The sequence below is a fragment of the Crocuta crocuta genome, unplaced genomic scaffold (assembly GCF_008692635.1).
Source record: "Crocuta crocuta isolate KB4526 unplaced genomic scaffold, BGI_CrCroc_1.0 scaffold219, whole genome shotgun sequence".
Lineage (NCBI taxonomy): Eukaryota > Metazoa > Chordata > Mammalia > Carnivora > Hyaenidae > Crocuta > Crocuta crocuta.
Window position 1 is genome coordinate 4,711,537 of NW_027551572.1, and position 17,067 is coordinate 4,728,603.

Consider the following 17,067-nt stretch of genomic DNA (forward strand, 5'->3'; position numbering starts at 1 on the left):
CTCTTGTGGACAAATTTTTTATATTGCCTCCTTTCTGTTTTGTCCTTATATTGAAGTGCACAGGAGCTCAGCCAGAGTGCTTTTTTACCATGGTACCTACCAGAATCCAAAATCATTCCATGGAGGAAATACATTGTACTTATCTGACCTGATTACTACAGACATATCACTTATATGTTTTTTCAGTATTTTTTTGAAACCTTCACTTCTTTGCAGTACTGTTACCCATCCCTTTCTGAGCCAAGCCAAATATGAATATTATCATCATAATAAATTAAGAGATTGGGTCGAAGGACCAGAAATCAAAATTACGTTCTAATATTTATGCTAGTTCAGGATTCATTCTGCCTATTTGAAAATTAGAAACTGCTAGGAACCATCTATAGATGCCTGGAAAACAAATATAAATCCTTGATTGGAGAGCTGGAACATACCTTACATTCTTCTCATATCTCGCATGGACCGATCATTCATTAGATTCTCCTTAAATACATCATCATTAGTGGTATTAAGCCTGGGCAGATTAAAGCCAGAGTTGTTTATGTTATAAATGGCCAGGCCTAATGGAAAGAGTGTCGGAAATCCTGGTTTTACCACTGACTCCTATACCATAAGCTGTTTGTACTTCAGCTTTCCCTACACATTCACCCACACAGATTTGCCATCTGTTCCCACCATCCCTATGTATTCCAGCACACAGTCCTTTGCTTTGGCTGGAGCCTGGTCAGAGAAGCCATGACTGAAACTATAGTCCTTGAGAAACTAAAGCTAATGTGCTAATGCCATGAGCTGCCCCTGTCACCCTAAGCCTGGTTCCCAGCTGTCCCTCCTCCCACGTGGCCCCAGAAAACATCTTCTATGAGCAGGTTTCTGGACTTGGCTAAATGACCTAGCATGGTCCTGACCACCATTCAGGGGTTCTGTGAGAGCACTGCCTCTCCTTCCCAGTAGTAGAAACAGCGGCTCAGAGCCTTGGAAATATCCCCAGGATCTCTGAATGCAAATTTTTTCCAGCAAATTCAGCATTATATCCTAACTTGTAAAACAGTCTTGTAGCACAAAGATAAAGTTAAATGATCCAAGTGCTAATCAGGTATGTTTATTTTTCCATAAACAGAAAGATGTGGAAAATTTGGCAAGAAAAAGGGTCATATTTTACATTTGGGCACTTTTTCTTAAAAAGTAAAAACTGCCCTATATTTAAACGTATAGTAATTCCCAAAATAACAGATCAACCTTGTCTGAGGACTGGCAGGAAAATCCTTTGACAAGGAAATTAAAGTTCTAAGGGGTTGAATTTAATTATAGATGGCAGCAAAGAGCAGAGAAAAGATCCTTGGAAAATTTTTAAAGAAAAACTAAGGTAAGGTGTTCTAAAAGGATAAAATATTCCTGTGTGTGTGTGTGTGTGTGTGTGTGTGTGTGTGTATTTGGGTGGGGAGAATAAAGAAATGGAGAGGGATAAAACCCTTTTGTGGGTGTTCTTTGAATCCATCCAGAAAGTATGGAAGTTAATTAAAATGAGTAATTTAGGAAGACAAATGTGGTTTTGGTGATTGTATTAAAAAAAATGCCTACTCTGTACCTTTAGAGAGACATGGGACCTCAGCTGACTGATTCAGTAGTATTAGGCTATGATCATTTTTGCTATCTACAAATTGCTTCAGAGAGGACATTTCAAGGCAGAGTCAGAATTTATACAGTGGGATTACAAATTATATTAGAATAATGCTAACATTTAAAATAATGACTTTCCCTAGAAGAGCTCGCTGAACTTCAGTTTTCTTAACGGATTAGCTACTTTGATTTTCCATGCAAAAGATGCTAAGTATTCCACTGAATATGAATTATAAAGCAATATTAAAAGGGAAATACATGTAGCAGAAAATTTAAAAGCAAGTAAGAGCTAAGTTAATAAGCATAAGTTGTATACCTCTCACTACCTAGTATGCTTTTATTTGTGCTCAAGAAATATTTACTGTCAAAAACCAAAGCACGACAGTGGGTCCAGAGTATATCTACTGTACTATATCAAACGATAACTAAAAATGTTTTATTTTACTTTTTTATTTTGTAGGTATTACTACTTAGCATTCAAATCCCATGAAACACCTGTTGCTAGCAAAGAGAGCTGTGTTGCTATCTTGGAAAAGTCCAGATTAGATCACTGGGTGCTGGGAAAAACAAAGGTAGTTCTCTCCTTATTGTTCACACTGTCACCTGTGATGCTCTACTGTGTACCTTTGTCTCTTGTCCCCAGTGATATGACTGGCTCTGTAAGCTGTGCAGCTTAGCAGGCAAGACCCCAGCCTAACGGTGATCTTTGCTGATCCTGGGTCAGGAGCGGTCCTTGGGCCTCTGGACAAGAAGAGGAGGCTTTGCCTCCCATTCAACTTGTAATTTGAGAGAACCCTGTAATATTTCTAGAATGAGAACGTTGAGCTCATTTAAAAATGTCCCTCTAATTTAAATGCTGCTTATCCCAGCACCTCGTGGAAATAGACAAATCTTATTAGTGACCATAATAAGTATCTTTTACAGTTTTGTCCATTTTTCATTAGACTCTTGTTGTGTTTTTTTACTGTGCACCCTGATTAGTAGTCTCAATGTGTATAGCTTTTCATTTGGAACATCCTGTCGCTGCATCCCAGGTTTTCGTGACCCATTCTGAATTGTCCTACAAAGCTAGTGGCAGCCTGACCACACAGTTGCTCCTCAGCGGGACTTAGATCACTGTGGGCCCTGTACGTCCTTCTCCCAAACGTCCACTACTGGCCATGGGTCAGTTCTGGTGGTTAGTGCCTCCATCAAGGGCTGTGGAGATAGATAGTAAAAATCAAATTGAGAATATAGAACTCCTGGCAGATATGAAGCAGATTTGGAGAACATTTAGGATCTCCTAAACCCCATTAATCTCACTGTTCACATTAATAATCAAGAATTGGCTCAACCTTAGAAGGGAAAAGAATGTGTTTACTCCCAAGCAGTCAGTAATATTAGCATAAAACAAGTCACTGTAAACTTTATTTAGATAATGGTTTTAGTATTTTTATTAATAATACTCTTGAGTAGACTGGATCTCTGTTTAGGAGCCCATATGTAATGCTAAAAGTAATATCTCATTTCAGGTTTTTCTCAAATACTACCACGTCGAGCAGTTGAATTTGCTGCTACGAGAAGTCATAGGCAGAGTGGTTGTGCTGCAGGCATATGCCAAGGGGTGGCTTGGAGCCAGGAGATACAGACGAGTCAGAGAGAAGAGAGAGAAGGGGGCCATTGCCATCCAGTCAGGTAAATGGTCCTGAGTCTTGGCATTTCATCAGGTACTGAGGCTGCTCTCCTATTGCTTTTCTCAGTGGCTGCTTCTTTTTCTCCTACCTTCCCTTCCCTTCTTCCTTCCTTTCTTCTTGCTTCAGCAAATATTTATTGAGTGCCTGTTGCAGTCTAGGCCCTGTGCTAGATGCTGGGAATCTAGCCACGAGCAAGACTGCTGTGGTCTCTCACCTCCACATAAGCAAACAAGCCATCACAACACACCGTGATGAGTGGCAAGGTAGAGGTGGTGTGAAGCGGCCGAGGGAAAACCCAGATCACACAGGCATGTGCCCCTTCTCCCAGATGACTGATGTGTACTACACACCTGAGGCCCATCACCCTGTTCTCAGCATCAGAATCACTAATGCCATTTCCCAAAGGCTTTTCTAGCACAGGCAAAGCTTTTCAACCTAGAGAATAAATCACTAGGCCCTCTCATACGCCACGCCCATCCAGTGTCTCTTTGCACATGTATGTGTGTGTCATTTGTGTTACAAACAGCATCCGAGCTCCTGCACTGTTGATGAGTGGGCATGAAAGCGTCAGATCTTGTACACAGTGGACAGTTTCCCTCATGTCCTCATAACTCAGAATCACGTCGTCCTCTCTGGACTTCATGACCACACTCAGCACCACAGAAGGCTGTGATACTAATGGGAGGGACAGAAGGGCGAGGTGGCCATGCCCTGGTAGGCAGCTGAATGCCCCAGTCTTTCTACAGGAGCCAGCACACCCCCAGGGATTTCCTTTCTCTTATCCGCATCCATTTCCTTGCCTTTTGCCTTTCTGCCGTCTATTTTCTTCTCCTGAAGCAGCTCTTGGCATGTGGTTCACCCTCCCCAGATGCATGTGTCGTGCTATTCCCCTTGACTCCCATTGTTATTTTTCACTCCTTCAAATTTCATGTTCATACCTCTCCCTTGCCCCGAATAAAAAAACTGGACAGGTCAGGCTGTTCCGGAACAGTTCGTTCCCACCATCACAACAAACTACCCCCAAGTCCTGAAAATGGAGCTTCCTCTGCGGGTTGGGATGACAGGGAACCACCTCAGCTGAGATGGAGGTCCCAAGTGATTCATAAGTAGAATCCAGAGTGTTCTGGAAACTCACTGCCTGAGTAAAAATAACTCCTTCTGAGAAGCAACTTGGAGGCCGAGCTAAGAGTACAGAGAGGCCTCTCTCCCCCAGCATCGCTCACGTATCTCTGCTTATTTTGTTCAGTGAGAAAGCGGGAGGGAGGAGTAGAGGGGTAGTAGATTGGAGGGAAAACAGCTTATATCAATTCTCTGGCACGTTCTTAAATTAATGTCATTCCCAGCACATGGTTTTATATTTTTAGCCTGGAGAGGATATGATGCTCGGAGGAAATTTAAGAAAATAAGCAACAGAAGGAGTGAGTCTGCGGTTCCTATTCAAGCAGGTAATTAAAACATCATTTTCATAGCGTCCACTTGAAAATATTCCGTGATTAAGTTCATATGAGCTTAGGAAGGCTGAAAGGTTACGAATTCAGGAGCACCGGAATAAGAGGTAAAGTCCTTGTGGGGGTTCTAGTCCTTGTTCTGACACAGCCCTGCGTGACGATGGCAGGGCTAACAGTGGCCACTCACTGCCTGCCATGCGTGTGGAGAGATGCACGCAGTAAGTGCTCTCAAGGTCCTGGTTTACCGAGAGGGCAACTGTGGCACGGAGAAGCGAAGTAACTTGTCCACGGTCACATGGCTAGTCAGGAGCAGAGTCAGCAGTTGAACGCAGGCAGATTGGACACAGTCAACTTCACATACTGCCAACTGAACAAATTCCTTTCCTTCTGGGAGTCACGCGGCCGTCGTCTGTGAAACGAGAGCACTGGCTAAAGTGTGGTTAAGTATGGAAGGTGCCTAATAACCTTGGAACTTCTCTGATTATATGCAAGACCCATCTTTCAGCATCACAGCAATAAGAACAGCTCAGGGACTTCCCCGGCAAATGGAATTTCCCACGCCCTGGCCTGTATGTGGCTAGGGGCATCTTCTGTGTCCTGCCCCCACCCTGGGGTAAGCTGTGGCTCAGCTTTGCCTGGCCGCATGAGTACTCTGAGCTCTGGTTCCTGGCTCATCTGACCTCTCCCTGGCTCCCGGGTGGCTCTGTTCTTCTGCAAATGGTAATATTCATGGCGGCTGCCAGGCTGGGTTTCCATCGTCATTTGAAAGCTGTATAACCTGATTGAGGCTCTGGAAGAAGTAGGCTCCAGAGCATGCTTGGAACTCTGACAGTAGAGACAGAATGAGAGAGAAGGGGCTAGTCCAGTGGACTCTACAGGCTCAAAGGATAGAGCCTGTTGCCTTGAACCAAACTCCTAAGTAAAACAGCTGCACCGTTTTTGAGATGGTCCCTGTCCAGACCTGGCTCCAAGGACGCTTCTCAGAACTCTCTTAGGCCACCTTTGAGGCCAGACATCTTCATTCAGAAAAAAAAAATATTTGGAAGGAAAGGGGTGTCATTTAAATGCAAATGTGTAACTTTTAACACCATCCCCTAGGAATTTTAAGCTCTACGACTTCAAAGAGTTCAGGAAGAAGGATGCAATTGAAGTTGCAGCTTAAGAAAGACAACTCAAAGTGCATTTGCTCCCTGTTGCCCACCTCCACTCACCACACCACACCCTCCTCCACCCCCACAGTCTCCTCGACTGATTTGGGATCTTGCAGCTTGGCCCAAAGCCCAACATATGTTTTAAAATACAACCTTTGAGTTATCTATCGTTGATCCACTGAGTACAGGTTGTAGGATCATAAATCAGATTTTCCGTGTCTGAAAATGATCTTCGGAGGCTTCCCTGTTTGCACTCTGTTATTGCTGAGTAAGGTCTGCATGAAAACACAGACAGGTTTGCTTCATCACCATATCAGGCCAGTCATGATTGCATATTTCCAGTAGAGTACCTGTGCGGTAGGTACCACGGAAGGATGATCTTGTTTAGTGGCACTGGAGAGAATACGTCTTTAAGGTATTTCTTTGTTTTAAAGCTTTGCAGGCACCCCTTTTTTGTAGCCCGGCAACTAGTGTTCCTCCTTATCAGGTGGCATCAGGAACTTCCATTAACCGAGTCTCCCTCCAGAGGCTTGGGCAGACATGAAGACGTTCAGAGTGGGACTCGAGCCACCTCTCCCTCTTAGAAGTCGTGTGGCAGGCAGAGTCCCTTTGCCTTCAGCCAACACAGGCATCAAGGTGCTGGTTTTGTGTCAGCAGAAAGATGCATGGAGAGGGTGATTGCATTTGCAGTTGTGTTGGGAGTTCTTTTTACTTGAGAGTGTTTTCTGTATCTTTATATCGGAAGGCATGGTTGTGTTGATCTAAAAAGCAAAGCAACTCCTTCTGACTTCTCTGTTTTCGGGTGTGTTCTTCTCAAAACATAATCTTCTTATTACAAGCTCTTCTTCACCCCACGAGAATATTCCTGGGCGGAACAAGCGCCCAGACGTAGTGGTTCCCTTACTTGTGAAGCCTGCAGGGAAGTGACTTAGGGATGTTATCATAGAACAGCCATTCTGATTGTTTTTGAAACTTATTCTGTAATTTTTTTTTTCAACAAATCATTTCATTGGAAATTTAGATTCTATGGAATGTGTTTCTTTGTATTCCAAGTTCTGGCCCATAGCATTTTTTTTTTTGTAGTGTTGCAAAGATATGTTATATATTTTTAAAAGAGCAGCCCTTGAAATTTAGGAAGCATTTGGCCTACATGTTGCTACAGAGCAGCGCATATTGAAATTTGTTTGCCTTTCATCTCCTTCCCAATAAAAGCAGCCGCACAGCTTATCCCTTTAGCTTCCTCAGAACTTCCTTTCAGAATTCCCGATCTATTACGGCACATTCACATACCAGAAACAAGATGCCTTTTCATGCTGTCAACCTTTTTCATCTGAAATGTAAATTAATTCTTGCTGGTATGCCTTGACAGAGATCAAAGTCGGGGTATTAACCTTCCTGGGCTTTCTCGGAGAATCCGTCCCCAGGACTGGGCTGCTACTAGAGGCCAGTGTCCCTGTTATAGGGCCCTCCTCCAGGCAGCCCTCGGTCTAGGAGCCACCATTTCAAAGGTGCAGAGTCCTTTTGTAACTGACCTCATCATTACTTTACACTAGGTGAGAAATGATCTGCCTGGCTAATTCTTGGAAGGAGGGAAGGACACACACACACACACACACACACACAAGCCTGTTATTTTTAATTGTGGGCCCTTCACTCAGATTCCTGGAGCTTGTTTAAGTGGTTTTGACAGCGAGTGATCTCGGTATGGTAGAGGGAGGGACAGGGCTCCAGATTGGAAACCTCTCCCCTTGCTCAGTGGGTCATTTCTTGCTTGTCAGTCTTTGAGGTAGGCCACATTTGCATTTTCAAAATAAACAGATGCCTTTCAAATACATGAGCTGGTGGTCTAGAGATCTCTGTGGGCCCAAACAGTTCACCAGTCAGTGATCAAATGCTGGAAGAGAAAACAAACGAAAAAAATACCCTAGGTACATACGCCTCAATTTCCTAAGTGTATAACATTGTACCGACAACAAAGGGCCTTTATGAGATGTGAGGGATCTCGGGAAGAAAGAGCTAGGGATCCCAAGCAAAAGTATAGTTTATCATCATCCCCCCCACCTTTTTTTTTTTTTTTTTTTTTTTGGGGGGGGGGGGGGGGAGAAATNGAAATGGCATGCTTTGTGTGTTTTTATTAGTTAACGCTAATAAGAGGCTTTTGCCAATGGGAAACATTCTTCTAAATACCAAAAAATTTTAAATTACAATACTTTTTAAATCAGAAAGATAAGATTGCATGTATTAGTTTTCAGATAGATGGGGTGTTCTAAGTAAAAAGTAATAGTTAAATGTCATTCCCTTACTAATCTATTTTTTTTTATGAACGCTTAAGTGTCAGAAATTGGATATAACTAGATTTAGTCAAATAAAAATGCACACATTCCTCAGTAAATACTATCAAAACACACAACCTGTAGAGGATTCATAAAAGGTCTACAATATCATTCTTTTAAGTTTTTGAAAGCACTGGCTTTAAAATTGCTCCTCTAATTCGAGATCTGGTTTTTAAATGAGTGCAAAGTGGTGGGCCTCCCATCTTGGAGGGGAAATGCCTCAAGTAGGTGACAGTGGAGCCCGAGGGGCTGGGAGCAGAATTTCAAAGAGTGTCTCCGGAAGGAGTAGGCTCTTCCAGCCCCCACTCCAACTCTCCCCCCACCCCCCAGAAGCAGGAAGAGCCCATTGGTTTACAGCATATTTTCATCTAATTGCTTCAGTGCAGTGGAAATTGTTTTCCCTTTCACTGTCCTCTGATCAGCTTCCTACTTACTCCCCTCCTTGGCCCTTCCAACAACACAGATAAATGATGGCCGTTTCTCCTTCTGATGCCTTTTGGGGAGACTGCTTTCTGGAGCGTCAGCCATGACTCTGCCAAGGTTAGGCTTCCTTGAGCCTATGAACAGGCAATTTATTTTATTTTTTAAAGTTTTATTTATTTATTTTTGAGAGAGAGAGAGAGAACATGCTAGTAGGGGAGGGGCAGAGAGAGAATCCCAAGCAGGCTTTGTGCCCTTGGTGCAGAGCCTGATGTAGGTCTTCATCTCACTAGCCATAAGATCATGACCTGAGCCAAAATCAAGAGTGGAACGCTTAATCCACTCAGCCATCCAGGCGCCCCTGAACAGGCGTTTAAACTGGCTTCAGCTGGAACCGCTGGGTGCATCGTGTGACACTGGCCAATGAGAGTTGCTTTAAATGCTGCTTCCAGAAGGGAAAGCAAGCATCATGTCCAGATAGGTTCCAGCACACCTGGACACATTTTAAGACAACAGTCTATCAGAGCCTGTTTAACTACTTTTAGAAACTTGACCCTACTTCATAACAAAACGAAATTTTTAGTATTCAAAACTGGCCGAACTAAACCTTTTTCAGAGTAAGGCCTCCTCCTAGCCTTTTCTAACTTTAAAATGTTGATTCCTGGGGTGCCGGGGTGGCTCAGTCGGTTAAGCATCCAACTTCAGCTCAGGTCATGATCTCATGATTTGTACGTTCAAGCCCCGTGTCAGGCTCTGTGCTGACAGCTCAGAGCCTGGAGCCTGCTTTGGATTCTGTGTCTCCTCCTCTCTCTGCCCCTGCCCCGTTCACGCCCTCTCTCTCTCTGTCTCTCAATAATAAATAAAAAAATGTAAAAAAAAAAAAAAAAGGTTGGTTCCTTTAGCACTGTTGGTGAATTGGCAGTGACTGGGTGGTCGTAGTAATTTTCTAGAATGAGATTTCTGGAAATATCCCTAGGTGTGCAACTATATTTTACATTTGGAAATTTCTTTCTTCCTTCACTAATTGTTAAGTATCTACTTCATGCTGGAGCTACCATGGTAAATGATGGGATTTGATTTTGGGCATCAAATTTTCATTCTCCAATACAGAGGGCCATAAAATATCCTGTCCCCTAGGGAGGTGGGTTTGTATAAATCAGGTACTCTATATTATGCCAACGTGTATTGGGAAGAAATTCTGTAAAACTTCAGTGTAATACAAAGAGCCAAAATCATTATAAAATATAGCTGAGGATTTACATTGAAATACCCCATGTTTCTTGAAGGTAAAAATGATCACAGTAGATATTTTTCATTCTGACAAAGCTGTGTATAAGCAGATCATTGATCACAAGCCAAACAGTAGAGGAAGGTCAAGTGAATGTACCATTGAAGGAAAAGGCCCACTTTGAACTAACAGAAGGAGTAGTACACCCTCTATCATTCCTCTTCTTTTATTGCTGTTTTGCCAGTCTCTCTCTATCCCATTATTTCTTCACTCACTCCATTTCTGTCTCTTAGATTCCTGGTTATTTCACACAAATGCTTGCTTCCTCAAAATGTGAGGAAGACAGCTTCCAAACTCTTCTTGACCATTGGGCAGGTACCAGCTACCTCTCCTTTACTAGTGTTTTAGGTCATATCCATTCAAGAGTAAAGTGACATCTAGAGGAAAGTGTTAACTGGTGTATCTGGGCTTGAGATGAACTATGAGATACCCACTTGCTCCACTGCCTTCTAAACCTTTGTTTAACAGAAGACAGAATACCTTCAGGTTTATGCAAAGGATCCTGCCCAGTCCATCTGCACACTGCCTGGGTTTCTCTAACTCTCTGTATGTAAAAAGTTGCGATGATTTCTGACAGCTATAGGCTTAAAGTTTTGGAGGAGGAAAACATTTGTGGGGATAAGCATTGTGCTTTACGTGGGAAAATGTGTATGAGACATGTGCGGAGACATGGAAGACATACAGGACAGGATATAGAGAGCTCCCCTGAAGCTTGGCTTAGAGGAATATAGTGTATATAAATATATATATCTCTGCCATATATATATGGCATATATATCTCTGGCACATATATATATGGCAGAGAGAAGACTTGACCTGCAGCTTCCAGGTTTCTGTTAAGAAATGGCCTCTGCCAAACCTCACTTGGGCACAAACAATAGAATTCTTGCCATGAAATAACTTGGAATGCAAAGGAATGCCCTTTGCTATGAAATCAAATAATTGTTTATGTTAGAATTAAATGCCCAGAGGGAGGAGTGCTATTCATCTAATGCACAGAGAGAAAGCTGCAAAGCCAACATGGGGTTGAGGTCTCCTTATGCCTGATATCATATTGAGGTGGCACAGAACTCAAGATGAACCTTGGGTGCAGCATTCTGCCCCTGTACGACTCAAGATTAAAGTATCAGAGGAAGTCCATGAGTGCTTCCCAATTTCAAATCAACTTCTCCATGCTGGACCTCATATAGAGTTCCAGAATCTGGCTGCAAAGAGAGGTGCTGCCCAAAATGGCATCTTTACCACCTCAACCTTGACTGAAACAACATGATCATGATCAATAACACACTCAAGTTTCCTTTATTCAATGTCTTTAATTTTTTTCAATTTTTTTTTCGTATGGAATTGTAGTTATTGAGGCTATACCCACATACTAGTAAAGAAACATTAGAGGTAAAAATGAACTGCTATGGCTAGAGTGACTGGACTTCTTTTCCTCAAAGAACTCCTGTGTGTAGAAAGGCAGATTTATTTTTCCCCTCAACAGGTGAAACAGAAGCACAGAGAATTTAAATAACACATAAGTCCACTTATGTGTTATGTGAGCTTAAGAATTGGTATCAAAGCCCTCTTCTGAGTCTTCACCCAGTTCTCTTTCCAGTAGACCACACTCTACGGTTGGTTTCCATCTTGGATATGGCACATGTACATAGGGTACCAGTCAAAGCTTTGAGAGGAGTTTCATATACCAACCTAAGCAAGTGGACTTTGGAGATAAAACAATTGACTTTAACCAGAAAAAAAACCCCAAAAATCTGATTTAAAAATGGGCAGAGGACCTCAATGGAAAGAAGACATACTGATGACCAATAGACACATGAAAAGATGCTCAACATCACTAATCATCAGAGAAATGCAAATCAAAAGCACAATGACATATCACCTCATGCCTGTCGGAATAGCTAAAATCAAGAAGTCAAGAAATAACAACTGTTGGTGAAGTGCATGGAGAAAAAGGAAATCTGGTGCAGTGTTGGTGGGAATGTAATTGGTGTAGCCACCATAGAAAACAGTATGGAAGTTCCTCAAAAAATTAAAAACAGAAATATCATATGATCCAATAATTCCACTGCTGGGTATTTGCCCAAAGAAAATGAAAAACACCAACTCAAAAAGATATATGCACCCCTATGTTTACTGCAACATTATTTATATTAGCCAAGATATAGAAGTAACCTAAGTGTCCTTTGATAGATGAACGGATAAAGAGGTGGTATATATACACAATATATTCCAGTGTATATATATAATGGAATATTATGCAGCCATAAAAAGGACAAGATCTTGCCATTTGCAACAAGACAGATGGACCTAGAGATTATTATGCTAAGTGAAACAAGCCAGACTGAGAAAGACAAATACCATATGATTTCATTCCTATGTGGAATCTAAAAAACAAAACAAATGAATAAAAAAAAAAGTAGAATCACCCTCTAAATACAGAGAACAAACTGATGGTTTCCAGAGGGAAGGGGAGTAGGTTTATGGGCAAAATGCATAAAGGAAAGTGGGAGATACCAGCTTTCAGGTGTAGAATGATTAAGTCATGGGAATAAAAGGTACAGCACAGGGAATATAGTCAATAGTATTGTAATAGTGTTTTATGGTAACAGATGGTACCTACAGTTGTGTTGAGTCTAGCATATTGTACAGAGATGTTGAATCACTGTGTTGTACACCTGAAACTTCCATAACATTGTAAGTCCACTATACTCAAACTTTAAGAAAAAGGAAAGAAAATTAAGCAAACAAAAACAATTGACTTTAATTCCCAGCTATGCCATAATTTGTCATATAGTATGGGGAAAAGTACTTAACTCCTGAGTCTTAGTTTCCTCACTTATAAAATGGTACTCATTAAGGCTTAATTCTCACGACTGTCATGAAGATGATTACAAACAATATACGGAAAGCATCTTGCATGGTACCTGGTACATGGTAGATATTCAGTAAATGTTAGTTCCCTCTCTGTCCTTCCCAAATAAGATCTTTTTTGGGAACAAAAAATCAGTCTGTACGGTACTCTTCAGTGGTGAGCATATTATAACTTCAAAAAGATCAAACTATTTTCACTTTGGGAGAAAAAAAATCGTGCCTGTTAAGTCTTAAATACAGTTACAATAAAACCTTTATAAAAGAGAGAATCTTCCAGGGTGCCTGGGTGGCTCAGTCAGTTAAGCATCTGACTCTTGATTTTGGCTCAGGTCATGATCTCACAGGTGTGAGATCGAGCCCTGTGTGGAGCTGAGTGCAAAGGCTGCTTGAGATTCTTTCTCTCCCTCTGTCTCTCTGCCCCTCCGCCACTTGTGTGCTGCTCTCTCTCTCTTTCTCTCTCTCTAAAATAAAAATAATAAAAATAAAGAATTTTCCAAAGCTTAACATAAGCTTGTTCATCTAACAGGAAAAAGTTAAAAAGCAATAATATCATGTGAAATATTTCAAGTCGTTTTGTTTTTGTTTTTTAAAGAGCTGTGCTCCATCATGCCAAGAGCTTGATTCATTTGTGTAGAGAAATGTTTTCATTCACCTCAAAACTGTTAAGATTTAGGTAGTATGTTCCTGACATCATTTTCCCATTCACTGGTTTGAGGCCCTTCTGTAACTTGTTCTGTAAAATAGCAAGTCCCCTCCTCACCGCCTTCCATGAAGTCAGAAATTCTAAACTCCAGGAGTTAAATATCACCCAGATTTGCTGCCTGCTGGTGTGGAAAGCAAGTCACCTTTCAGATGTCTAAGGAGTTGGAGGATCTCAGTGTGCATATCATGCTTAACCCACAGTGACGGGTGATTGGCAGCATAACAGCTGAGCGACAGCCATTTGGCTAGGAGTTCAAACCCCGACACGAAGAGCCATAGCAGGATCATGGCTTGATTTGCTGTGGCCATGAAGTCTAAATCACTGAGCACAGAGGTGGAGGCAGAGGTGACAGCTGGTAGCTATTCTCATCAATAAAGTTGTGACGGTTGAGATGTACAAGCAACCAGAGCCTGCTAATTTCATAGACTTTGAGCCAAGTACTTAGTGTCAAAACCAGCTATGGTCAATGATACAAATGGCTCTGAAGGATCCCTCGTCAGCAAGCAAGGCTCTCCCCACCACACTCTTTCCTCCTACTGGGTGAGAAGTGATTGGATCCTGCTTTCCAGGAACGATCAGTTTGAGAAGACTTTATCTTTTTATTTTTAAGTTTTGGTGATTTTTTAGAAGTCCTATTTATTGAGGTGTAATTTATATACAGTGAAACTCAAATGGTTTGATAAAATTGAATGAACACACACAGTCAGGTAACCCCCTCCACAATCAAGAAAAAACAATTACCAAAAAGTTCTCTCATGCCCCTTCTATCACCATCCCTCCCGCACCCTTAGCTCCTGGTGACCACCAGTGGGTTTTCTGTCCCTATAATTATGCCTTTTCCAAAATGTCATTGAAATGGAGTAATATAGTACATAGACTTTTGCGTCTGCTTCTTTCACTTAGCATAATGCTTTTGTAATTCATCAGTATTGGTGCATTTAACACTAATTTGTGCTTTTTCATTGCTGCGCAGAATTCCAGAGTATGGATATGCCACAATTTTGCCAATTACCAGCTAAAAGATTTTTGTTTCTAGTTATTGGTGACTGGGAATAAAGCTGTTATAAACATCCAGAACTTTATCTTTTTAGGAAAGACTTATAGGAAAGTAAATAACTTTGATTTATGAGAAACAAGAGCTGTATAAACTGGAATGATCCTAGAGGAGGGAGTTATTTCCTTCTTGATTAACAAACAGGAATACTTATTTTTCCTAACATGTTATTTATGGCTGTGGAACAGGTGCCTCATACGTTGCTGGTAGGACTACAAAATGGTGCAGCTACTTTGCAAGACCACATGGCGATTTCTTATAAAAGTAAACATACTCTTACCATATGATCCAGTAATCATGCTCTTTGGTATTCACCCAGAGGAACTGAAAACTTCATCCACACAGAAACCTGCACACAGATGTTCGAGGCAGCTTTACTCATAATTGCCAAAACTTGGAAGCCACCAAGATGTGCTTCAGTGGGCAAATGGATAAATGAACTGTAGTACATCCAGACAGTGAAAATTATTCAATGCTAAAAAGAAATGAACTATTAAGCCACGAAAAGGCATGAAGGAAACTTAAATGCATATTACAAGGTGAAAGCCAGTATGAAAAGACTCTGTACTGTATGATTCCAAATATACGACACTCTGGTAAAAACAAAACTATGGAGACAGTAAAAATGATCAGTGGTTGCCAGGGATGTAGGAGGAGGTTAGTAGGCAGAGCCCAGAGGATTTTTAGGACAGTGAAGATACCATATGACACCATAATGATGGATATATGTCATTTGTTGTCCAAACCCATAGGATGTACAACACCAAGAGTAAACCATAATGTAAACTATGGATTTTGGGCAATGAAGGAGTGTCAATATAGGTAGCAAATGTATCACTCTGGTGGGAACCGTTGAGAGTAGATGCATGTGTGGGAGCGAGGAATATGGGGAAATCTCTGTGCCTTCCCCCACAGTTTTGCTCTAAATCTAAAATTACTCTGAAAATGTTTTAAAAAGGAGGTGGGAGAAACGGTCTCAGATGGAACCAGGAAGGACACATCTGCCCCAGGCTTATGAGGAGTACTAAGCCAGAGCCAACTAACACAACCACAACAATCTATGAAGCTTCCTCCAATCTATTTTTGGAAGCAGGTGGGACATAAACTATACGAAGTAAATCCCATAGAAGGCTGCTGGGAGTCAGAGAACAGAGTGACCGTCCCTGGATGCTTGAAGGTCGGGGGAATTCCCCAAGCAGTGATGTTTCAGGGCAGACAAGAAACTGATCTCTAGGATAAGGGATAACCTTCCTCCTTAGTTTCCAAGTTAGAGGAAAGCAATTACAAGACAAGACTTTTCTTTGAACACAGTCAAAGTTTGACTGGGATAATGACTGGAATTAAGTACTAGAGAATCAAAGTGGAAAATGATCTCTTAGGCCTGAAATTACCAGAATTGTTTTATGGGGAGACCAGGGTTTCTGATGTGGCTGTTTAAAAAAATCTGTCAATGAGATTCTCTTCTTTGAGAAAAGAATTTTACTTTCTCAGTGCTGCTTTTGGTGGCATTTGCCTGTCAGACCTCCCACAAGTTGGCCTCTTTATGTTCTGGAAAGATGGCTGCTGACCAGCTGTCACTCCAGCCAGAAATGACACAGGCCCCTTGTGCAATTGGCCCGCAGCGCTTAGGAGGGGAAGGTAGGGCTTTTGTGCCTCATCTACATGCGCCTTCTCTGCCAGATACAGTAGGCACTGTTTGCCAGGTCCATTATGAGAGCAGGAAGGCTTACCCAGCCTAGATCCCCAACCAAGAAATTGAGCTGGACAGTGCCCCAACTAGAAACCATGCTCCTGGGTCTGTCCTCTGGGTAGGCCATCAAATGCCAGTCTAGGCCACAGCCTCCTCCATAGCTGCTAATCTGTGGGACCTTAGAGGCACAGACATGTGAAAGAGAGAACTTCCACTTGTAAAGGAAGAAATGAGAGGAGAGGTTAATGATTTTTAAATGTTTACATTAATGGAGCTGCACTGTGTAATATTTAGGAATTCAGACTTCAGGATGAAACTGTTTGGGTTCGATTCCTGGCTCTGCCACCTTCCAGCTATGTGTATGACTCTTGAGCAAGTCATTTAACCTCCCTGGACCTCAGTTTCCTTACCTGTAAAATGGGAATAATAGTGGCCTCCACCTCTTAGAGTTACTGTGAGGATTAGTGAGTTAATTTTTGTAAAGGGCCTTAGAACACTGCATGGCACATAATAATCCATATTTGTGTTTGTTAAGTGAAAATAATAGACATTTTCCTAAGTCCTTGTCTTAATGCCCAACCCCCCACCCCACCGCCAACCCCGGTCAAATCGAGATGAATACAGGTACCTGATTTTTTTCTTCTATTTCTTAGCATCAGTCAGCTTTCCCTCTTTACGTTAGTTTCCTAGGGCTAACATAACAAATTACCCAAAACCTTGTAGCATAAAACAACAAAAACATATTCTCTCACAGTTCAGGAGGCTGGAGGTCCAGAATCAGCAACATTGGTTTCTACTGGAGTCTCTGAGGGAAAG

General features: G+C 41.8%; 1 protein-coding gene across 1 annotated transcript in view; it reads left to right on the forward strand.

Moving 5' to 3' along the window:
- Positions 1-17,067, forward strand: part of MYO3B (myosin IIIB) — a 399,691-nt gene that overhangs the window by 258,845 nt on the left and 123,779 nt on the right. The window contains exons 26-28 of the mRNA XM_077751146.1: positions 2,078-2,189; positions 3,129-3,291; positions 4,655-4,735. Of these exons, the coding sequence (XP_077607272.1) occupies positions 2,078-2,189; positions 3,129-3,291; positions 4,655-4,735 (356 nt within the window). The remainder of the gene's footprint in view (positions 1-2,077; positions 2,190-3,128; positions 3,292-4,654; positions 4,736-17,067) is intronic.